Source organism: Schistocerca serialis, chromosome 2 (assembly GCF_023864345.2).
Source record: "Schistocerca serialis cubense isolate TAMUIC-IGC-003099 chromosome 2, iqSchSeri2.2, whole genome shotgun sequence".
NCBI classification, from domain to species: domain Eukaryota; kingdom Metazoa; phylum Arthropoda; class Insecta; order Orthoptera; family Acrididae; genus Schistocerca; species Schistocerca serialis.
The window spans coordinates 1,077,156,736-1,077,181,410 of record NC_064639.1 but is presented as its reverse complement, the minus strand read 5'-3'; the positions used below and the strand labels follow the sequence as shown (position 1 = coordinate 1,077,181,410).

Below are 24,675 nucleotides of genomic sequence, written 5' to 3'. Positions count from 1 at the left end.
AATTGTGACCTCTCTGAGAGGACATCACGAATCCAGTCACACAGCTGAGAGGACACTCCATATGCACGCAATTTGATTAATAGTCGCTTTTGAGGAAATCTAAATATGGAATCGATCTGAGATCCCTTGTTGACAAGTTGCACTGATGCCTGATCATGTCTGGTGGGTGCTTCATTATTTTTGGCAGGCAGCGCGTATTTTAAAATGGATTTACGTTTCATATTTCCTGTTTATACATTTTATCAAGGCAGGAAATATTATGTAATAAAATGAAACATCTGCAGCCGTCCTTTCGATGTTATTTATTACATACCAACAAGTTTCGGTGACTCAGTCCACGATCTTCAGGACTTAAATGGCTGTGAGAAGGTGAACACCAGTCATATACACAATCCCCTCGGTGGCCAACGTCTATGAACTAGATTCCTTAGACTACTAAAACCGCGATATTGGTGGTTGATTCACGCAGGCACACTATCGCGGTTACTGTAGTCAACGGAATTCACTTCATAGATGTTGGCCAGTGATGGAATTGTGTTTACGATTCGAGTTCACACCTCATTGTCAGTCAAGGCCTGAAGACGGTGTACTGAGTTACCGAAACTGACTGCTGTATAAGAAGTAACTTGGAAAGAACGGATGCAAGTGGTTCGTTTATTACATTGGTGAAAGGCCGCAGTCCCACAAACCTTCAATCACAAGGATGGATGAACAAAACCAATATTATTTCGTATCAGTTTTACAATTTAAGAGTCAGAGAAGCTAATGTTTTTTAAAATGGTTTTTATTTTTTCATCATGGTTAAATTTCTTTACTAGAAATCTTATTAACCAATTTTTGTTTTTATTAAATACAGTTTGCAAAATGTTGCCATACGTTTCTACCTTTATTGATAGCGTATCTTTGACTTTTCGTGCAATCGGTAGCCAAGTAAATTAAAAAAAAAAAATTCAGGTACTTTGCAGTTCCTTTCTTAATGGCACAGGACGCAAATTTTTAGATTAATCTTTAGAAAAATGGTTGAAATGGCTCTGAGCACTATGGGAGTTAATATGCGAGATCATCAGTCCCCTAGACTTAGAACTACTTAAACCTAACTAACATAAGGACATCACACACATCCATGCCCGAGGCAGGATTCGAACCTCCGACCGTAGCAGCAGCGCAGTTCCGGACTGAAGCGCCTAGAGCCGCTCGGCCACACTAGCCGGCATTAATCTTAAGACAGAGCTGTATTATTTTTCGGGATTGTATGTAGTTTTATCAGAATTTTCGGACTGAAATGATCTTCTGCGCTTGTAGCGACCAACACCAGTTTGTTCGTTGAGCCACCAGCCAGCACACTACGTCACTGCATGCCATTAAACACTGTAATTCCTTCTCCACTCAGACAAGGCCTCATGTAGATGTAAACATCGTTTATCTTAGTAGCATAGTACGAAAACACTTTTTTTTTATCGGATGCGAAACGCTTGCTGATGTTATTATTGCAGCAATCAGATCGCGTCGTTGGACGGCCCCGGATCGGACTGGGTGCGCGTCTGCGAGAACCTTACCAACTTGTTCCTCGGCGAGAACGAACTCGCCGAACTGCCGGTCAAGTACGCGGCTAACGGGATCAACGGAAACGGCATCAACGGCGGCGGCGGCGCGGTCTCCTCGCTGCGGGACTGCAACAAGCTGACGTGGCTGAACGTGGACTCGAACCGGCTGCGCGCGCTGGAGGGGGGCGCGCTGCCGCCGTCGCTGCAGACGCTCAGCGCGTCGCACAACCTGCTGTCGGCGTTCCCCGCGGCCGCCGTGGACGCGCTGCCCGCCCTCTCGTGGCTCTACCTGCGCGACAACTACATCGCCGACCTGCCGGCCGTGGCGCTGCGTCCGCGCCGACACCGCCTCGAGCAGCTCGACCTCGGCGACAACGGCATACACGCCATCCCGGAGACGCTGTTCAACGGGTGAGGGCGCCAGCCGCACCGACGCTGTAACTACTTGTTTGTCACCACAACGACAACAAAAATTCTCCTCTGTTCTTAAGACCTGCCTGTGCTAGAGCGGTGTGACTTTCTCCTTTTCCTTGAACACACACGCACACTATATATTGTCGGCCGCATTGATCCCCCTCACCCCTGATGTCTCCCTTCCTCTCCACCCCCAGCCCGTTGCCGCGCCTTTACCGATGTGTCCCACCCTCTCTCCATCTCCACACCCTCCGCCTCCTTTCCCAATGTACCTTCCACCACCTACCCGTCCTGGATGTTGAGCTTCGCCCTGACATCTACCCTTCACATCATCTCTAACCCCAACTTCCTCCTGCCTCCTCCTCAGGGTTCCCTCTCCTCCCCCTCCCTTCTCCTGAGCGGCTTTCCCCTCCTACTCCCCCTCCCTTTCTTGTGCTCCCCTTCAGTGTCTCTGGACTCCCTCCTGCCTTGTCTTCCCTCTTCATCTCCTGCCCCACCAATCTCCTGCAGCTTAGCGTACCTGCTGACGCCCCTACTCTCTTCATCCCGCTTCCTCCCCTGCTGCCCCTTGCTCTCCCCTCCTTTTCCATCCTCTCTGGTCTCTCCCTCGCCAGGTCCCACCAGGAAGTTTTATTCCTCATCGTGTGTGCTCCAAGCAGTGGCGTAGCGTGAGGGGAGACTTTGAGACTTAGTCTCCCCTGTATTCGTGCTTAAAAAAAATTCAATAGTTATTCATAAGAAAAATATAAATAACTTTCTGCTAAGAGCTCTAAATGTGCGAGGACATCAGTCTTGTAGCCCGCGCCGCACTCTGAGTATTGGTGTATCTGCCTGCTTGAGACTCGACTGCTCTCAGTCTCTGCCTCCCTTCCCTTACCTGGCTGTGTGCGCCTGCGCCCCCTCCACTTCCTCTCTTCCACAAAGGCCGGTGCACTGCACTTGCTAGTAGGTAGCGAGACTAGTCTCTGCCGCTTCTATGCTGGCTTTTAACACGGAAGTGAACAGTCGCGCGGTTTGTGTTCTTAGTCATTCTTGTGAGATTTTAGTGCATACTTTTGTTGTGTCGCCAACATGAGCATCTGAACCCCTTATAGAATTTTTATTAAAAACGCCTTTTTCTACATTAACATACCGTACGAAAAAAGTGCGAATTGAAGGACAAACGACCAACTCCTGTACTCAGTGTAGTTTTAAGTGAAGCCAAACAAACCCAATTTTCAGACAGCCTGGTACGAAAAGTATACTTTGCGAATGCAGTTAATAACAGATTACTGGGTGATCAAAAAGTCAATATAAATATGAAAACTGAATAAATCACGAAATAATGAAGATAGCGAGGTACAAATTGCCACACATGCTTGGAATGACATAGGGTTTATTAGAACAAATATAATACAAAAGTTCAAACAATGTCCGAAAGATGGCGCTTCATCTGATCAGAATAATAATAATTAGCATAACAAAGTGAGACGCAGCAAAGATGATGTTCTTTACAGGAAAAGCTCAGTATGTCCACCATCAGTCCTCAACAATAGCTGTAGTCGAGGAATAATGTTGTGAACAGCACTGTGAAGCAAGTCCGGAGTTATGGGGATGCATTGGCGTCGGATGTCGTCTTTCAGCATCCCTAGAGATGTGGGTCGATCACGATACACTTACGTCTTCAGGTAACCCCAAATCCAATAATCGCACGGACTGAGGTCTGGAGACCTGGGAGGCCAAGCATGACGAAAGTGGCGGCTGAGCACACGATCATCACCAAACGACGCGCGCAAGAGATCTTTCACACGTCTAGAAATACTTTGTTTTTTCTTTTTTGTTCTAATAAGACCCCATGTCATTCCAAGTGTCAATTTTTACCTCTCTATCTACATTATTCTGTGGATTATTAAGTTTTCAAATTTATACTGACTTTTTGATCACCCGGTATATTGTTATATGTGTCTTCTGTTTGGTGGTGAAAAGGAATGGTGCAATGAGGGCATTTGTACAATAAAGAACTTTGACAGGAAAGCACCAAAGCACCAGATATCAAAATGTCACCTGCAGAACAAAGAATCATTTCATTTATTGGGCAAAAGTAGAATTGAGCACGCCCTTTCTGAAGCCGCTCGTCTGCCAGCAATAAAATACAACGAACAAGTTGCATCCAACAGGAGAGTATTGACTTGTATTATTCAGGCAATTGTAATTCTACGTAAACAAGAACTAACCTTTCGCGGCCATCGAGAGGATGAATCCTCCAGCTACAAAGATAACTATATGGAATTGTTGGATTTACTAGCTCAAGGAGAGCAGTTAATCCAAGGCCATCTGTCATCACCTTCAACCTTTAAAGGAACTTCTCCAGATACACTGTATGATGTAATAGAAATGATAACTCTGGCAGTTAATGAGAAAATAAGATCTGAAATTCAGAACTGCAATCTCATTTCGATTCAAGCTGATGAAATATTAGACGTGTCATGCAAGAGTCAAATGAGTATAATATTCAGATACTGTATTGCAGAAAAAATTGAGGAAAGATTCGTTGGATTTTGCGATGTTTCTGGAGATAAAACTGCTGAAGGTTTGTCAAACATCATTCATGCAGTATTGAAAAAATGGGATGTGGGAAGAAAAGTGGTAAGTCAAACATATGATGGTGCTTCAGTAACGGCGGGCAGAGAAAAGGAGGATTACAATAATTGGTGAAGCAGTTCTGTCCCTATGCGCTGTTTATTCATTGTTACACACACCAACTGAATTTGGTACTGTTACATGCCTCCAAAATCATACGACAAGTACGCATATTTGTAAGTCATTTTACTGCGTTCCATTCGTTTTTCAGCAAATCATCAAAACGAACTGTATTGCTAAGAGAGAGGATTTAAACTGCCACATGCAAGCAACGCTCGCTGGAACTTTCATTCCAGGGCAGTCTGAACAATATCTAGTCTTTTCTCAGAGCTATATAGTGGTTTTAATTATTCAATTGATGATACAGACTCTCAGTGGGACCCAGAATCTTTGAGTTGTGCTGTGAGAATGAAATGACGGATGGATGATCCTACGTTTGTCTACTTGCTTTGTTTCTACCGAGGCTGCTTTGTTTATGTTGTTCAATTCTTTAATGTTCTTCAGTCAAAATCTGTCAGTATAACTGCTTGCCACGACGAAATAAGAACTTTTTTGAGAAACGTACGGCAATTAAGAACCGAAACATTCGTTGATGAATGCATTAAATGCAGTTTGTGTTTGAATGGCAACTTATCATTCCGTGACAGTCAAAAGACATCTCTCAGGGCACTAACTTACGAGATACTGGATTTGCAAATTGTTCAGATGGAAAGAAGATTTCAAGAGTTTCCCCAAATTCAGTTTGTGAACTTATGAACGAAAAATGTTTCCCGAACTATCAAAAACAATTCCTAAAGTTGAAACTGCTTGAGTTATTAGAACAGTACCCTTTTTTCAAACAAGAACAACTTGAAAATGCACTGTGTACCATATACGCTGATGTGAAAAAACACTTATCTACAAGAACCTCTTAAAGTACATTGTCAGCAATGATTTAGCCTCTGTTTATGAAGAATCAACGAAGTTTCTGCGTTTGGTTTTGATCCTACCTGCAACTACAGCAAGCAGTGAACGAAGCATGAGTACTCTTAAACGAGTGAAGAATTATTTAAGGAATTCAATGTCCAATACCCGGCTGTCGTTTTTGAGCACGTTAGCAATAGGAAAGACACCTCTTGGAGACCTATCCAGTGATCAGATCTTTGTAGACCGAGTTAGAGACTCATTCGCGCAAATAAAAGACAGGCGCTTTGCACTTGTATACAAGAAAATATAAGTGCTTCTTCTCTTGCTGCTGGAGTTCTACAAATTTGTCATCCTTTCTTGAACAAGTTAGTTATTATTTCTTTCCTTTCTCAGATGTTATGTCTGGTTATTATTATTATTATTATTATTATTATTATTAGTGGCGGCGGTAGTGGTAGTTGTAGTAGTAGTAGTAGTAGTAGTAGTAGTTGTTGTTGTTGTTTTATTTGATGCATTTGGTTTCATTTGTTTAAATTATTGTTTATTGTACTATTTTGTCTACCTATAATAAATGTAGAGTCTCCCCAACCTTTACAACCACGCTACACCACTGGCTCCAGGTGGGTTTTAAGTGTGTTGTTCAGGAGTGCTTTTAATACTGTGGCCGACTTTTAAACTGTGCATGTGCCTTCAGTGTCTCCTTTGAGTTTTAAGAATTGCCAACTCTATTTTTTAACTTTATGTCGACTTTTTTAATTGTCCCCCCCATGAAGGTCTCCATGCCAGTGTATTTTTACCTCCATTATCTCCTCTTACTTTGTTTTATTTCCCCTTTTTTATCACCTTATATATGTAACATTTTATTCTTGTCTTAGTTGTCATGTCACTCGAATGAAGAGCGGCGGATTCTGCCGCTGACAGCCCTCCCTTGCCCATATGGGGCAGGGGAATAAAATCACAATAAAGAAAAAAAAGGAAATAGAGTGGTGTGCATCTAGGAAGGCAGGTGAAGATGATATGCACAGTACCAAATGAAGCCAGTCTTTCACATGAATTGAAAAATTAAGTTTCTTAAAAGACATCATAGTCGCCGTTGACTGTATGAAATATTTATTTCGGCCTTAGGGACAGTTTCAAGTAACACTGCAAAAGTTGCCAAAACACAAAAAAATAAAAACACAAAAATGAAGCGCAAGGTTTATATACATAACTAAATAAACATTTCATAATTATCACAATTGGTGAGAAATGTACATAACTTCCATTAATGAGTAAAAGTTGTCTGGTACATCAGCGCACCTGATGATGGCAACGTCGTCGATTACCGAAATATTTTGTCCTATGCACACTCATACCAGGCTGTTCACCCGAGATTTATTTCGTTATGTCACAATTATTAGACAGTTCCCCTTGTACCATAGAGGTTATTTCCTGGTTGTTGTTGTTGTTATTGTTGTTGTTGTGGTCTTCAGTCCTGAGACTGGTTTGATGCAGCTCTCCATGCTAATCTATCCTGTGCAAGCTCCTTCACCTCCCAGTACCTACTGCAACCTACATCATTCCTAATCTGCTTAGAGTATTCATCTCTTGGTCTCCCTCTACGATTTTTACCCTCAACGCTGCCTTCCAATGCTAAATATGTGATCCCTTGATGCCTCAGGACATGTCCCGCCAACCGATCCCTTCTTCTAGTCAGGTTGTGCAACAAACTTCTCTTCTCCCCAATTCTATTCAATACCTCTTCATTAGTTACGTGATCTACCCGGCTAATCTTCAACATTCTTCTGTAGCACCACATTTCGAAAGCTTCTATTCTCTTCTTGTCCAAACTATTTATTGTCCATGTTTCACTTCCATACATGCCTACACTCCTTAAAATACTTTCAGAAACGACTTCCTGACACTTAAATCTATACTCGATGTTAACAAATTTCTCTTCTTCAGAAACGCTTTCCTTGCCATTGCCAGTCTACATTTTATATCCTCTCTACTTCGACCATCATCAGTTATTTTCCTCCCCAAATAGCAAAAATCATTTACTACTTTAAGCGTCTCATTTCCTACTCTAATACCCTCACCATCACCCGATTTAATTAGACTACATTCAATTATCCTCGTTTTGCTTTTGTTGATGTTCATCTTATATCCTCCTTTCAAGACACTGTCCATTCCGTTCAACTGCTCTTCCAAGTCCTTTGCTGTCTCTGACAGAATTACAATGTCATCGGCGAACCTCAAAGTTTTTATTACTTCTCCCTGGATTTTAATACCTACTCCGAATTTTTCTTTTGTTTCCTTTACTGCTTGCTCAATATACAGATTGAATAACATCGGGGAGAGGCTACAACCCTGTCTCACTCCCTTCCCAACCACTGTTTCCCTTTAATGCCCGTCCACTCTTATAACTGCCATCTAGTTTCTGCTCAAATTGTAAATAGCCTTTCCCTCCCTTATTTTACCCCTGCTACTTTTAGAATTTGAAAGAGAGTAATCCAGTCAACATTGTCAAAAGCGTTCTCTAAGTCTACAAATGCTAGAGACGTAGGTTTGCCTTTCCTTAATCTTTCTTCTAAGATAAGTCGTAAGGTCAGTATTGCCTCACGTGTTCCAACATTTCTACGGAATCCAAAGTGATCTTCCCCGAGGTCGGCTTCTACCAGTTTTTCTATTCGTCTGTAAATAATTCGCGTTAGTATTTTGCTGCTGTGACTTATTAAACTGATAGTTCGGTAATTTTCACATCTGTCAACACCTGCTTTCTTTGGGATTGAAATTATTATATTCTTCTTGAAGTCTGAGGGTATTTCGCCTGTCTCGTACAGCTTGCTCACCAGATGGTAGAGTTTTGTCAGGACTGGCTCTCCCAAGGCCGTCAGTAGTTCTAATGGAATGTTGTCTACTCCTGGGGCCTTGTTTCGACTCAGGTCTTTTAGTGCTCTGTCAAACTCTTCACGCAGTATCGTATCTCCCATTTCATCTTCATCTACAAGCTCTTCCATTTCCATAATATTGTCCTCAAGTACATCGCCCTTGTATAGACTCTCTATATACTCCTTCCACCTTTCTGCTTTCCCCTCTTTGCTTAGAACTGGGTTTCCATCTGAGCTCTTGATATTCATACAAGTGGCTCTCTTTACTCCAAAGGTCTCTTTAATTTTCCCGTAGGCAGTATCTATCTTACCCCTGGTGAGATAAGCCTCAACATCTTTATATTTGTCCTCTAGCCATGCCTACTTAGCCATTTTGCACTTCCTGTCGTTCTCATTTTTGAGACGTTTGTATTCCTTTTTGCCTTCTTCATTTACTGTATTTTTATATTTTCTTCTTTCATCAATTAAATTCAATATTTCTTCTGTTACCCAAGTATTTCTACTAGCCCTCGTCTTTTTACCTACTTGATCCTCTGCTGCCTTCACTACTTCATCCCTCAGAGCTACCCATTCGTCTTCTACTGTATTTCTTTCCCCCATTCCTGTCAATTGTTCCCTTATGCTGTCCCAGAAACTCTGTACAACCTCTGGTTTAGTAAGTTTATCCAGGTCCCACCTCCTTAAATTCCAACCTTTTTGCAGTTTCGTCAGTTTTAATCTACAGTTCATAATCAATAGATTGTGGTCAGAGTCCACATCTGCCCCTGGAAATGTCCTACAATTTAAAATCTGGTTCCTAAATCTCTGTCTTACCATTATATAATCTATCTGATACCCTTTAGTATCTCCAGGATTCTTCCAGTTCCTGGTGTCTTAACAGATCTCCTGTCAATCTGTATCTTCTTAATGTCCGGGTATTCGATATATTCTTTACCTCGGCGATTCTGCGAAGAGCCTCGTCATTTCATTTCTTATTCGTTCAACTAATTTTTAAACATTCTTTTGTGACACCGAGTCTCATATGCTTCCATTCTCTTTTGTTCTGGTATTCCCAGAGGCCATGTTTCACTACCATGCAATGCTGTCCTTAAAAGTTCATTCTCAGAAATTTCTTCCTGTAATTAACGCCCGTGTTTCATATTCTTGACCAGAAATGCCCTCTTTGTCATTGATAGCTTCCTTCATCTGTCCTTCGTGTTCCGTCCATCGTGGCTTATTTTGTTGCCTAGGTAGCAGAATTTCTTAACGTATTGTACTTGGTGTCCCTTAATTTTGATGTTAAGTTCCTCGGTGTTCTCATTTCTGCTACTTCTCACAGTACCTTTACCTTTTCTGAACACAAATTGATTGTCATCTAACAGATTTTCAGTTTACTTTTCCATTTTTCTGTACATTATTTTTGTCAGTATCTTGGATATATGAGCTGTTATGTTGACTGTCGCACTTGTCGGCCTATTCTAGTTTCGGAATTGTGTGGATGATGTTCTACCGAAAGTCTGATGGTTTATCGCCAGTTTCATACATTCCATACACCAACGTGAATAGTCGTTTAGTTGCCACTTACCCCAATGAGTTAGGAAATTCCGACGAAATGATATCTATACCTTCAGCCTTATTTGACCTTAAGTAGTCCCAATTCTTTTGAATTATAACTCTAATAATGGACTCCCTATCTCTTCCCATTCGAATACTGTTCCTTCTTCTGTTACCTCAGATAAGTTCTCCCCGACCCACCCCCACCCAAGGGCACCTTATAGAGGCTCTCTCGTTAGCAATTAAATGTGCAATTTCCATTGTACTCTTAATGTTACGGCCCTCGCTTTTAATGTCATCGATAGTGGTCTCGACTTTTGTATATGCCGAGCCACTCCTTCCGACAATCATTACTTTGTCGATTTCTTCTAGTTTCTCATGCAGCTACTTCGCCTTAGCTCCCTGCGCTTCCTGTTTATTTCAGTTCTGAGTCACATGTATTTCCGTATTGCTAAATGTCTCTGAATTCTTTTGCACTTCCTTCTTTCGTCGAATAACTGAAGTATTCATTTTGCACCGAGGAAGGTGAGACGCGTTTGAATTTCGTTGGGGATTTGGATTCTGCGATAAGCTACACCAGAGTAGGCAGTTATGTGTGAAAGAAGTGTACATGTTTAAAAAGCGCGGACACATGTTGCACACGAAAACGTAGATACAAGGAAGGATTCCGAAGAAACCTCAGGTAACAGAAGAAATATTTCAACCGATTGACGAAAGAAAAAAGTACAAAAACGTTCAGGGAAACACAGGAATACAGCAATATAATTTCCTTAGGAATAGAATAGACACAAAGCACAGGGCTGCCAAGTCGAAATGGCTGCGGGAAAAATGTGCAAACATCGGAAACAAACTATCGTCGCGGGGACTTAATCAGCACATAGGAAAGTGAAAACAGTCTTCGTTGAAATAAAAAGAAAGGGTAGTATCGTAAAAAAAGTAATGGGACTCCCACTGTTAAATGCAGAGGAGAGAGCGGATAGGTAGAAAGGGTACATTAAAGGGCTGTGTGAGGGGATGGACTTAACTGATGACGTGATACACGTAGAAACAGGGCTCGATAGGGAAGAAATACTGGATCCAGTGGAAGAGTCAGAATTTAAAAGAGCTTTGGGAGACGTAATATCAAATAAGGCAGAAGGTATAGATAACATTACATCGGAGTTTCTAAACTTATTAGTGGAAGTGGCAAGGAAACGACTATTCACGTTGGTGTGCAGAATGTATGAGACTGCCGATGTACCATCGCAGTTTCGGAAAAATATCATCCACAGAATTTATAACACTTCTGTCTGCTACTACTATACCATAACCTTAAAGTTGGAAGCAGGTCGTGAAATAAAACTATCTTGTTAAAGAAATAATGGTATAAAGCAACAGAGTAGTGTTACCCTCTGAGAGGAATTTTGTCATGTTTACTGTGTTGTACCTAACGGAGGTGGCTTATCGGAAATCAAAGTCAGAATTACGTAAATATTCGAACAGTAACAAACAATATTTCTGCCTAGCTATACTGTTTAAAGCCTAAGGCAAACGGTCGCCAGCCTAATTAGGCAAGAGAAAGGTTAACTTTTTCGTTTCAGAAAGTAGGTATTCGTAGCTTTAACGGTCAAACACAACCTAGACTTGGCCACACGCGCGTGCAATGAACTCTGACACCTGCATATGTTAACGTTAAAGTTGTGACAAACAGCTAGAGCAGCACAAACTATTCGCAAAAATATAACAGATAACGAAACACACTATTACTTTCAGGGCTTATTCAAACTGAATGGTCTTTTTAATGTTACTATTAATATTCACTGCAGAATCATTATGTGGACATAGGTTCAGTATTATTGTTCAAACATTTTCCTAGCTGACATAAAATTATAAATGTAGTTCACTGCAAAATTATGAACTGATCACAGGGTAAGTCTCTCTCAACTAAATACTTTTCTATTAAGAATGAAGGTTATATGGAATTCATCAACAGGTTACTTCTCACTGTCTTTTGAACAAAGAAATACATGTTTTCATAGATAGTGGTCTTCCTGTTACTTGTTACCTAGCATTAGCACAATAGACAAACTGTGGATCCTGTTATACTATTAATATGCACTTCCAATACATAAGAGAAACAAACACTTAGCAATCATGAACATATAATTTTCTGCTATTGCAGTTTTCCACTTTTACTACAGTGAGACACAAAATTAACATATTTGTAAGATACTGACTCACCTTTTGCGATTTACAACTGGCAGCAATGTGATTATTTACAAAGGGAAGCTTTATAAGCCTCAGTCTAACGAACTTTTAATTTTGAAGTAGGCAACAACATTTTAATAAGCAGTTTTAATAGGAAAATTATTTTCAGCAAGCATCATTAACTTTAACTGACTCTCTTGCCACATTAACTTTATCTTTCTTTTTACTATGTTCAAGAGGCATTAATTAGCAAAACACTGGTCTTTAATGTTCTTTCAGTAGGGACACTCGGTAATCACTTTAGTTGAAACGGACAGGAACCTGAGAGGTGTTATGATAAGGAAAAAATTAAGGTAGGTACATAAATTCAGTCATAAGTTACCTTATATTTGTGCATACTAAAACATCCAATTAGCTGATCCTTCACTGTACATTATAATAGTGCTCCATTATAGTGATTGCGCAATGTGGTGGCAGCTGCATATTGGTAGTTCGATTGGCAGGCAGAATTGCTTGACTCTCTCCCTCCTTGGTGGCGACGATAAATACCAATTCCAGAATAGTTCCAGCTATTTATCCATCCATCCGAGGCATTGGTAAGCGGCAGGAAAAGCCTCTCTCGGAACCAGTACAATATACAACTTTTGGATGGGAGAGCACATTTTGGTAGCTCGTCCCTGACTGACTCTCAATTCCACCTTTTCTACCTAGGCCAACCACAATTTGCGCGCACTACACAGTTCCGTTCCTGAGGGGATCCACTACACCTTATACATACAAACTAACTAAAAATCATAAGTGAAGGTCAGCAGTTTACATAACAGTAATCAAATACATTAAATGAAACAGAACATTTGCACATATTGAAATTTCTACCAAATATTATTCACACAGAAATTACAATTATATACAGTTTTGTTCCCTCCAAATGTGACAAAGAATTTAAATGACAGATACACTGCGTTGCATAGAATCAAATCAAGATATCAAAGTTTGTACAAAGAAAGGAGTATACAATTTTGTGTTATGTATTCAATCAAACACATTTACAGAAGCTTAACGATGTAATATTAAATGAAACAAAAGCAAAATAAATCAGTAGAGCACTAGAGTAATGGTGTTACAAGTTACGAAGACGGAAAGCACCAACAAGTGCGCGAATTACCGCACAATCAGCTTAAAAGTTCATGCATCAATGTTGCTAACAAAAATAATATGCATAAGAATATAAAAAGGAGTTGAGCATCTCTTAGTTGACTACGTATTTCTTTACGAAATGTGAAGATAACAGAGATGCGGTTGGTTATGGTCGTTAAAATGAGGAAAAATCAAGACGTGATCATTGGATCTGTTGACCTGGAAAAATCGTTTGACAGTGTACATGGTCTCTGTTACAGTGAGAAAGGTAACGCGGTAAGAACAGCTGTAACTAGGCACCTGTGTGAGCTCGCGTCTTCCTAATATTACTTTCGTGGTGCTTTCGCAAGCTGCATATACGATGACGCCATAAATGAGTTTCTCAAATGAAAACATGGGCTGTAAAATTTTCAAATTTAGGTTCTATTGGCCCATTTCGACGTTTTAGACATTGTCAATCAATCTATAGGCATACTTTAGGAGAGATAGAAAAAGCATGTAATGTTTATGCAGAAACGTATATAAAAACGGCAGCATTGTCAGTTTAACGTACGATATAACCTAGTTCTTACGAGGGTTGTTCAGTAAGTAGTGCAACAAATTTTTTTCTGAAAGTATTTTGCATTCAGAATTCCAGTACACCATAGTATTTCCCACTCTTTTGGTTACAAACAATATTTTTCAACATCTCTCCGTTCAACGCGATGGCAGTACGCCACCTTGCTCGGAGGGCCTGTATGCCGGTAAGGTTCCACTCTACTGGTCCACATCGGCGCCAAAGTTTTTTCATCCACGTACTGCTTCCCACAAAGTGCATTCTTCATTGTGCCAAACAGATGGAAGTCGGCTGGTGCGAGACCGGGCTGTAGGATGGTTGAGAAGGAGCATTCAAATGATGTTTTGTTAGCTCCTCTCGGGAGCACAAATTTGTGTGAGTCTTCGCGTTGTTCTGGAGAAGGAGAATTTCGTTCAAATTTTTGTGATGAAGTACACGCTGAAGCCGTTTCTGAGAGCTGTACAATACACTTAAGAGTTGATCGTTGCACCGTCAGGACGAACATCATGTATAACTACCTCTCCAGAGCCCCAAAAGACGGCCGCTATCACATTACCGCCTGAGGGTGCGGCTTTGAACATATTCTCTGGAAGAGAGGTGTTATGGCGGAACTCCATGGATTGACGTTTTGTTGATTTTAATACAAAAGCAGCCTTTTCCCCAAAAATTTTCCTTCCTTTATTGATATCACTTACCCATCATCGTCATTTGTTAGTATTATTTAGCAGTACTAATACGGGAACGACTTTCCACCAACGAGCAACTGATTTCATTATAAAATTCGTATCTTAAAAATATAAATAAATTAGAAGTACGATTTATGAAACCAAGCATGAGATGTTTTTTTAGAAGGAAGCAATCATTCCGGATAGATATCATTTTTATGTGATGTTATCAAATTGTGTGCCATCGAGACAGTCATATGACGTCCGCAAACTGCAGGCGGCAGGAAGACGCAGCGAGAGCAGTCGCTGCGGAATGACGATACCTCGCCGTGTTGTGTATGACCAAGCCTTTTTTCTGTTACCTGTCGTAGTAGTGCACGAATGGTGACTCCTATAGTGTTGTCGTGGTGTTCGTTGCAGATGACAGAAAGGAAACGTGGCACACGTTACAAAAACCATCTATTTACCGAAACCAACGCCGTACTTGATTGTGCTAACATTATTGGCTGCTAGAAATAAGTGTGCAATCAGTAAAAACAGAAATATATTCTCTTTTTCTGTATCTCACTCTCCTCTGTGTTTCTGTCTTTTCCTTTTTCTACGCTGAATGCTCTCGTACACACCACTCTACCACATAGCTGAACTTTAATTTTCTGCATTAGTAAAAAATTCTCATTTACTGCATATAACAAACAACCTGTTTAACTTGCAATGCTAAATGATTAATGTCTCTGTGAGAGTTATGGGGTACTATATTATAAGTATCATTATGTATTTTACATAGAAATTTTTCTCGGAGTTTCTTCCAGATAATGTATTTTCATTTTTACTTGGATGTTCATTTACGTGACGTGTTAAAACGAATACCCTGTTATTTTAATGAGCAACTTAGTGTGCCCCGCAAACGATCTGCGGACGAGACGTAAAACGGCTGGTGTCACGACGGGGCAAGCTACCTCGATGCACTGTTTGATGTGATATTCGCTTCGATCACAGAATGTGTCGGGACACTTTCTTATACAAGCCAGGTCGGAATGCACAAACAAAGGAGATTCAGTCTGCCACGGATATTGAAGTGGAATAAATAAACGATCCCAGATGGTTTCGATAAGGAAGCTTGTTACCTTAAATACAAAACGCAAGTCATTTAGAGGACATACTGAGTTATGCATTCAGTATTTCACGTGAATCAACATTCCACCACAATAAAATCCAACTCAACACAAGCAATTCTGTTGCATTCAACCATACAACTTCGACCGTGTGTAGCTTTTAACTAAAATAATTTTAATGTGATTTGATTTGAATACATCAGCTAGAAGAGATAAAAAAATTTTAAATTTAATTTGTTGCTGTATCTCTGTCTGAAAAATAACTAAATATATTATGTTTATAACTCAGTAGGAAGAGCAACACTTCTTCAGTTTTTTCTATATAAATTTTATCTCCTTTCTCTTAGTATCCTGCAAGTTACATAAGAAAACACCTGAAAGATCCTGTATAAGTGATTAGGTAACGTAACACAAATGTGATGTAATGATTGATAGTGCATGCATCAACAACAGTGACTGATACGGAGCACTGAAGACTTGGTAGACTGCGGTAGTACATGCCATTGTCCTGCACACTGTTGCTGTTTTGACCTTCAGTCCGAAGACTATGATGATACAGCTCTCCACGCTAGTAGCTTTTGTGGAAACCTCATTATCTCTTCATTTCCTGATAACTTCTGCAGCCAACATGTATTTGCGCCTGCCTACTATATTCAGGTTCGAATCCTGCCTCGGGCATTGAAGTGTGTGATTTCGTTAGGTTAGTTAGGTTTAAGTAGTTCTAAGTTCTAGTGGATTGATGACCTCAGAAGTTAAGTGTCACAGTGCTCAGAGCCATTTGAACCATTTTTACTATATTCAGGTCTCGATATCCCTCTACAATTTTTAACCTCCACACTTCCTTCCATTAACAAACTAACATTTCCTTAATGCCTTAGCATGTGTCTTATCAATCGATCCTTTCTTTTAGTCAAATAGTGTTGTATATTTGTTTTTTCCACGATTTGGTTCGGTACCATCTTACTCTTTATTGGGTATATCAATGTAATTTTCAACATTCTTCAGTAACATTACGTTTCAAAAGCTGTAGACTACAGACGAACACGATCAGAGAAGACTTCCTAACGCTTAAAAGGGTATTAGATGTTAAAAAATCCCTCTTTTTCATAAGTGCTTTCCATGCCACTGGCAGTCTGAGTTTTATATCCTCTGACTTTGACCATCATCAGTTATTTCAGTGCCAAATAGCAAAACACATCGACACCTTTGCTTTCTCATTGCCTAATTCCCTCGTCATCAACGAATTTAACAAAATGACACCCCATTACCCTTGTTTTACTTTCGTTGTTGTTAATCTTACAATGTCTTTTGAAAACACTGCCCATTCCATTCAACTGGTCTTCCAAATTCTTTGCCGTCTCCAATATAATTATTTCTTCGACAAACATTAATGATTTTATTCCTTCCCCAAGAACTTAAGTTCCCTTTACAAGTTTCTTCCCAGTTTCGATTACCACTTGACCTGTTGCTCAATGTACAGATTGAATAACCCTGTCTCACTTCATTTTCAACTATGACTTCCTTTAATGTCCTTCAATCTCTATAACCTTTTGCCTTCCGTACAGGTTGTAAATAATCTTTCGTTCCCTCTATTTTATCCGTGTTACCTTCATGTCTTGCATATGAGAGCAACTAAATAATACCACCACTTTTGTTTGACAATGCTCCTCACACACTGTCATTGTGACGTGTAATGAGTATGGGTCGGTGATTAATCTGAATAAACCATATTTTGCTTTAATGTGCTGCTTAAATTTACTTAAAACTTTAATACAGTTTTCGAAAAAGTTAATAGTTTCTTTGGTGCACGTGACAATTCATATGGTCGGCCGCGGTGGCCGTGCGGTTCTAGGCGCTTCAGTCTGGAACCGCGGGACTGCTACGGTCGCAGGTTCCAATCTTGCCTCGGGCATGGATGTGTGTGATGTCCTTAGTTTAGTTACGTTTAAGTAGTTCTAAGTTCTAGGGGACTGATGACCTAAGATGTTAAGCCCCATAGTGCTCAGAGCCATTTGAACCATTTGAACAATTCTTATAATCTGGCACATTTTAAAACCAAATCTGCAAGACCCCTTGCTGGCCTTAAACTCCATTTCTTTGCACTAAAAGGTGAAATTTTTAAACAGTTTGTATTTCTTTCTATTTTTCATAACATCACAGACATTAATGCTCAATTATACATTTACTCCGTAGAAAAGCGGCATTTTGTCACAGGTGAAGTCAGTGATTTTGTTTTATTTCTTAGTGAATAAAACATTCCATATCACGTTTTATGTAACTGATATGACAGGTTTCGGCCGAATCAGGTCATCTTCTGGTGCAAGATTAAGATACAGGAGTGTTGCAATCACTGCCGCTCGAGGGTGTGACTCATTACAACCAGATGACACCGGGTTTTTAGTGTTACCTCACCAGATGTCCTAATGCGGCAGAAACATGTCATGTAAGTTACATGAAACATGATCTGGACTGTTTCGTTCATTAAAACAATATTTATCTACTGGGTGATCAAAGAGTCAGTATAAATATGAAAACTGAATAAATCACGGAATAAAGTAGATAGAGAGGTACAAACTGACACACATGCTAGGAAGGCATTGGGTTTTATTAGAACCGAAAAAATACAATAGTTCAAAAAATGTCCGACAGATGGCGCTTCATCTGATCAGAATAGCAATAATTAGCATAATACAGTACGACAAAGCAAAGATGATGTTCTTTACAGGAAATGCTCACTATGTACACCATCATTCCTCAACAATAGCTGTAGTCGGGGAATAATGTTGTGAACAGCACTGTAAAACATGTCTGGAGTTATGGTGAGGCATTGTCGACGGATGTTGTCTTTCAGCATCCCTAGAGATGACGGTCGATCACGATACATTTGCGACTTCAGGTAACCAAACACAAAGCCAATAATCGCACGGACTGTGGTCTGGGGACCTGGGAGGCCAAGAATGACGAAAGTGGCGGCTGAGCACACGATCATCACCAAACGACGCGCGCAAGAGATCTTTCACGCGTCTAGCAATATGGGGTGGAGCGTAATCCTGCATAAACATCGTACGTTCCAGCAGGTGTTTATCAGCCAGGCTGGGGATGATGCGATTCTGTAAGATATCAGCGTACCTCTCACCCGTCACGGTAGCAGTCACTGACGTTTTGCTGTCCAGCGCCATCTGTCGGACATTTTGTGAACTTTGTTTTCTGTTTTCGGTTCTAATAAAACCCCATGTCATTCCAAGCATGTGTGTCAATTTTTACCTCTCTATCTACATTATTCCGCGGATTATTAAGTTTTCAAATTTATACTGACTTTTGATCATCCGGTATAATCGTAAGTGGGATATTCTGTGCACTTAGGTTTTCCTTGTTTAGAGTATATATAGCACTTGAATCCAACTCTGCACAGCACAGTGCCTGTCCTTTATTAAGGTACTCATCATCGACTTACTCAACTTCAATATTTTACTCGTACATTCCATTACCTTCACTATCGATACTACCAGTGCTTCTCATCACCAATAAATTCAGTGACTTTAATAGCAGGCCATAACAGATGCCCAGAAACGTATTTTCGACGATCACTTTCATTGGTTGCACTCTGATGTAACGATGCGGGTTAGTTTTAACTGTAACATGGATGTGTCTAGTCACATGACTAATCTCATTCCTGTTCAGTTTGGGTCCACAGTTCGCTTTGCCGTATTACATTTTTATTTTGTGTAAATTCATAACTTAGTTGTTGGAGGCTAAAGCTGTGTTACCATGCCCAACTACTGTACTTCTCGTTGCTCTCATGTCAGGTCGTTACAAGTCCGAGACCTGCATCTGGACTACAACTACCTCACGGGGCTTCCAGCTCAGGTGTTCCGCGGCACGAACGCCGTCCGCATCTACCTGTCCATGAACCGGCTGCGCAGCCGCAACGTGGACCCGCGCGCCTTCGTCGGCGTGGGCCACACTCTGGAGGCGCTCGACCTCGAGCACAACCAGCTGGACGAGGTGCCCCGGGCGCTGTCGCAGCTCAAGCGCCTCAAGTACCTCTACCTGCCGTCCAACAACGTGTCCGACGTGGCCGACGACGCGTTCGACTCCTTCTGCAGCACGCTGCGGGTGCTGTCGCTGGAAGACAACCAGCTGACGCGGATCCCGAGCTCGGCGCTCCAGAACTGCCTGCACCTGCTGCACCTCAACGTGGGCTACAACCGCATCGACGAGGTGCGGCCCAGCGACCTCGAGGGCTGGGCGGGCTCGCTGGACACCCTGCTGCTGCGCAACAACAGGATCGCCAGCCTGTCCGAGTTCACGTTCGTGCACGCGCCGCACCTGCGGGAGCTCAGCCTGTCCTTCAACAAGCTGGGCCACGTCCACCCCGACGCGCTCACCGACCTCGCCGACAGCCTCGAGAGTCTGGAGATGAGTTTCGGGCTCGACAGAGAGGACTTTCCAGCGGATTTCTTGAAACCGCTCAAGGCACTTTCTTGGCTTGCGTTGGACAATAACGAACTGAGAACTGTGCAGGAGACTGATCTCTACACGCTAACCAAGTTGCAGTACCTAAACCTAGAGTCTAATCGTCTAACATACATACCTCCTGGATTTTTTCATCAGAAGGTAAGTAACACTTATTAGCATAGATTTTAAAAGCTTATGATAAGTTGAAACTGGGTGCTGTGTCCCAATTCGGACTCATGTCTTTCACTGTCAGTGAAGGAAATCTTCCAGGGTTCAACCTGGGTCATGTTCTATCTTCTTCTACATGTGCACTACAGGAAAAGGAAAAGACAAAGGAGAACGAAAAGAAAGACAAGGAAAAATAATAAGTCATGGGGATTGGGGGTCGGGGTGGACGAAAGAGGAAGCTGCCTGGCAAAAATTTGCGCAGAGCATAATTTAATCATCACTAACACTTGGTCTAAGAATCATGAAGGAATGTTGTACACTTGGGAGAGACCTGGACACACGAGAAGGTTTCATGTTGATTACATAAAGGTCAGACAAAGTTTCTGGAACCAGGTTTTAAACTGTAACCCATTTCCAGGGGAAGATGTGGACTGTCACCACAATTTATCGGTTATGAACTGTAACTTGAAACTGAAGAAATTGCAAAAAGGTAGGAAACTAAGGAGATGGAACCTGGCTACGTTTTTCCTTGTTGAGAGTTTCAGAGGGAGCATTAGGCAAAGATTGAGTAGAACAGGGGAAATCAATGCTGTACAAGATGAATGTATTATTTTGACAGACGAAATAGTGAAGGCAGCATAGGATCAGATACGTAAAGTGACAAAGCTTAGTAGAAATCCTAAGATAGAACAGGAGATACTGAACTTAACTAATGGAAGAAGAAAATATAAAAAATGCAGCAAATATAGCAGGCGAAAGGGAATTGCAAAATGGCTAAACAGAAATCGCCAATGGACAAATGTAAGGATTTAAATAATATTTCACTGTGGGAAAGATATATCCCGCCTTGAGAAAAATTAAAGACACCTTTGATTGAAAGAGAAAAATCTGTATGAATATAAAGAGCAGATACGGAGCAGCACTAAGCAAAGCAGAAACCTGAAACATGGACGGAATATTTAGAGACAGTATTATGGAAAAGGAAGAGGACGCAGGTGGAGATGAGATGGAAAATAACACTGTGAAAAGAATTTGTCTGAGCACTGAAAGGCATGAGTCGATGTAAGGCCCCTGGAATAGACGACAATCCGTCAGCACTACTGATAACCTTGAGAGATCCAGCTGTGACAAAACTATTGCATGTGGAGTGCAAGATGTACAAGATAGGTGAAGTACGCTCAGACTTCAAGAAGAGTGTAATAATTCATGTTTCAAAGAAAGCAGGCACTAACATGTGTGAATGTTACAGAACTGTGAGTTTAATAAGTCTTGGCTGTAAAATACTACCACGAATTCTTTACACAAGAATGGAGAAACTGGTAAAAGTCGACCTCAGAGAAGATCAGTTTGGATTCTGGAGAAATGTAGGAACACGCCAGAAGATAGGTTAAGGACAGGCAAACCTATGTTTGTAGCATTTGTAGATTAGAGAAATCTTTTGACATTGTTGACTGGAATATTGTCTTTGAAATATTGAAGGTAGTACAGGTAAAACAGAGGGAGGTAAAGACCATTGAAAACTTGTACATAAATCAAAAACCATTTGTAGGAGTCGAGGGTCGTGAAAGGGGAGTAATGGTTGAGAAGGAACTGATACAGTGTTGCAGTATATGTAGTCGAATTAAGTCAAGTGGTGCTGAGGGAATTAGATCAGGAAGCGAGACACTAAAAATAATGAATAAGTTTTGCTATCTGAACAAGTGATGACAGCAGAAGTAAAGAAGATATAAAACGTCAACTAACAATGGCAAGAAAGCGTTTCTGAAGAAGAGAAATTTCTTAACATAGAATATAAATTTACACTACTGGCCATTAAAATTGCTACACCAAGAGGAAATGCTGGTGATAAACGCGTATTCATTGGACAGATAAAATATACTAAAACTGACATATGATTACATTTTCACACAATTTGGGTGCATAGATCCTGAAAATCAGTACCCACAACAGCCACCTCTGGAGGTAATAACGGCGTTGATACGCCTGGGCATTGAGTCAAACAGAGCTTGGATGGAGTGTACAGGTACAGCTGCCCATGCAGCTTCAAAACGATACCACAGTTCATCAAGAGTAGTGACTGGCGTATTGTGACGAGCCAGTTGCTCGGCCACCATTGACCAGACGTGTTCAATTGGTGAGAGATCTGGAGAATGTGCTGACTAGGGCAGTAGTCGAACATTTTCTGTATCCAGAAGGGCCTGTACAGGACCTGCAACATGCGGTCGCGCATTATCCTGCAGAAATGTAGGGTTTCGTAGGGATCGAATGAAGGGTAGAGCCACAGGTCGTAACACATCTGAAATGAAACGTTCACTGTTCAAAGTGCCGTCAGTGCGAACAAGAGGTGACCGAAACGTGTAACCAATGGCACCCCATACCACGCCGGGTGATATGCCAGTATGGCGATGAGGAATGTGCGTTCACCGCGATGTCGCCAAACACGGATGCGACCATCATGATGCTGTAAACATAACCTGGATTCATCCGAAAAAATGACAGCTTTCCAGGTTCGTCGTTGAGAACACCATCTCAGGTGCTCCTGTCTGTGATGCAGCGTCAAGGGTAACCGCAGCCACTGTCTCCGAGCTGATAGTCCATGCTGCTGCAAACGTCTTCGAACTGTTGGTGCAATGGTTGTTGTCTTGCAAAAGTCCCCATCTGTTGACTCAGGGATCGAGACATGGCTGCACGATCCGTTACAACCATGCGGATAAGATGTCTGTCATCTCGACTGCTAGTGATACGAGGCCGTTGGGATCCAGCACAGCGTTCCGTATTACCCTCCTGAACCCACCGATTCCTTCTGCTAACAGTCATTGGATCCCGACCAACGTGAGCAGTAATGTCGCGATACGACAAACCGCAATCGCGATATGCTACAATCCGACCGTTATCAAAGTCGGAAACGTGATGGTACGCATATCTCCTCCTTTACATAAGGTAACATCGGTCAACTGCTGTTTGTGTATGAGAAATCGGTTGGAAACTTTTCTCATGTCAGCACGTTGTAGGTGTCGCCACCGGCACCAACCTTGTGTGAGTGCTCTGAAAAGCTAATCATTTGCATATCACAGCATCTTCTTCCTGTAGGTTAAATTTCGCGTCTGTAGCACGTCATCTTCGTGGTGTAGCAATTTTATTGGCCAGTAGTGTAACTGTTAGAAAGTTTTTTTGAAGGTATTTGTCTGGACAGTAGCCTTGTACAGAATTGAAATTTGGACGATAGGCAGTTCAGATCAGATGAGAATAGAAGCCTCTGAAATGTGGTCCTACAAAGGAATGCTGAATATGAGACAGGTAGTCGCGTAACCTCTGACGAAGTACTAAAAAAATGGTTCAAATGGCTCTGAGCACTATGGGACTTAACAGCTGTGGTCATCAGTCCCCTAGAACTTAGAACTACTTAAACCTAACTAACCTAAGGACATCACACACATCCATGCCCGAGGTAGGATTCGAACCTGCGACCGTAGCAGTCGCACGGTCCCGGACTGCGCTCCTAGAACCGCGAGACCACCGCGGCCGGCGACGAAGTACTGAGTAGAATTAGGAAGAAAAGAAATTTATGGCACAACTAGACTAAAAGAAGGGACTGGTTAATAGGACACATTCTGGGACATCAAAGAAGCCTCAATTTCTTATTAGAGAGAAGCAATGGGGATAAAAGTCGCAGAGGTAGACCAAGAGACGTATACTGTAAGCAGATGATGAAGGATGTAGGTTCTGATACTTATTCAGATAGAAAGAGGCTTGCACAGGTTAGACTAGCATGGAGGGCTGAATAAAACTAATTTTCGGACTGAAGACCACCACCACAACAACAACAACAACAACAAGACCTTCATTACTAATAAACAGTAAAACTGTCGTGACTATCTGCTTACCTGTTTGAACGCGCTAATCTCCAAAAGTACCAGAATAATTTTCATGGGGTTTTCGCAAGTCACTTGAGCGTAGCTTCGGGAAATATACAGGCTTTATTTTACGAAAATCAGAGCTTGGAAATAAAAGACATCATAATTCAAAATTTTATCGAAAATCGAACTTGGTAGTTCGGATGTTCAATCACCACGGTGCAGAACACGAAAGAACGAATAGATCTACATCTACATCTACATTTATACTCCGCAAGCCACCCAACGGTGTGTGGCGGAGGGCACTTTACGTGCCACTGTCATTACCTCCCTTCCAGTCGCGTATGGTTCGCAGGAAGAACGACTGTCTGAAAGCCTCCGTGCGCGCTCTAATCTCTCTAATTTTATATTCGTGATCTCCTCGGGAGGTATAAGTAGGGGGAAGCTATTTATTCGATACCTCATCCAGAAAAGCACCCTCTCTACACCGCGATGCAGAGCGCCTCTCTTGCAGAGTCTGCCACTTGAGTTTATTAAACATCTCCGTAACGCCATCACGGTTACCAAATAACCCTGTGACGAAACTCGCCGCTCTTCTTTGGATCTTCTCTATCTCCTCCGTCAAACCGATCTGGTACAGATCCCACAGTGA

At 41.5% G+C, this 24,675-nt stretch overlaps 1 protein-coding gene across 1 annotated transcript in view; it reads left to right on the top strand.

Moving 5' to 3' along the window:
• Nucleotides 1–24,675, top strand: part of LOC126456632 (chaoptin-like) — a 157,166-nt gene that overhangs the window by 71,302 nt on the left and 61,189 nt on the right. Inside the window, exons 4-5 of the mRNA XM_050092376.1 lie at nt 1,494–1,955; nt 19,350–20,160. Of these exons, the coding sequence (XP_049948333.1) occupies nt 1,494–1,955; nt 19,350–20,160 (1,273 nt within the window). The remainder of the gene's footprint in view (nt 1–1,493; nt 1,956–19,349; nt 20,161–24,675) is intronic.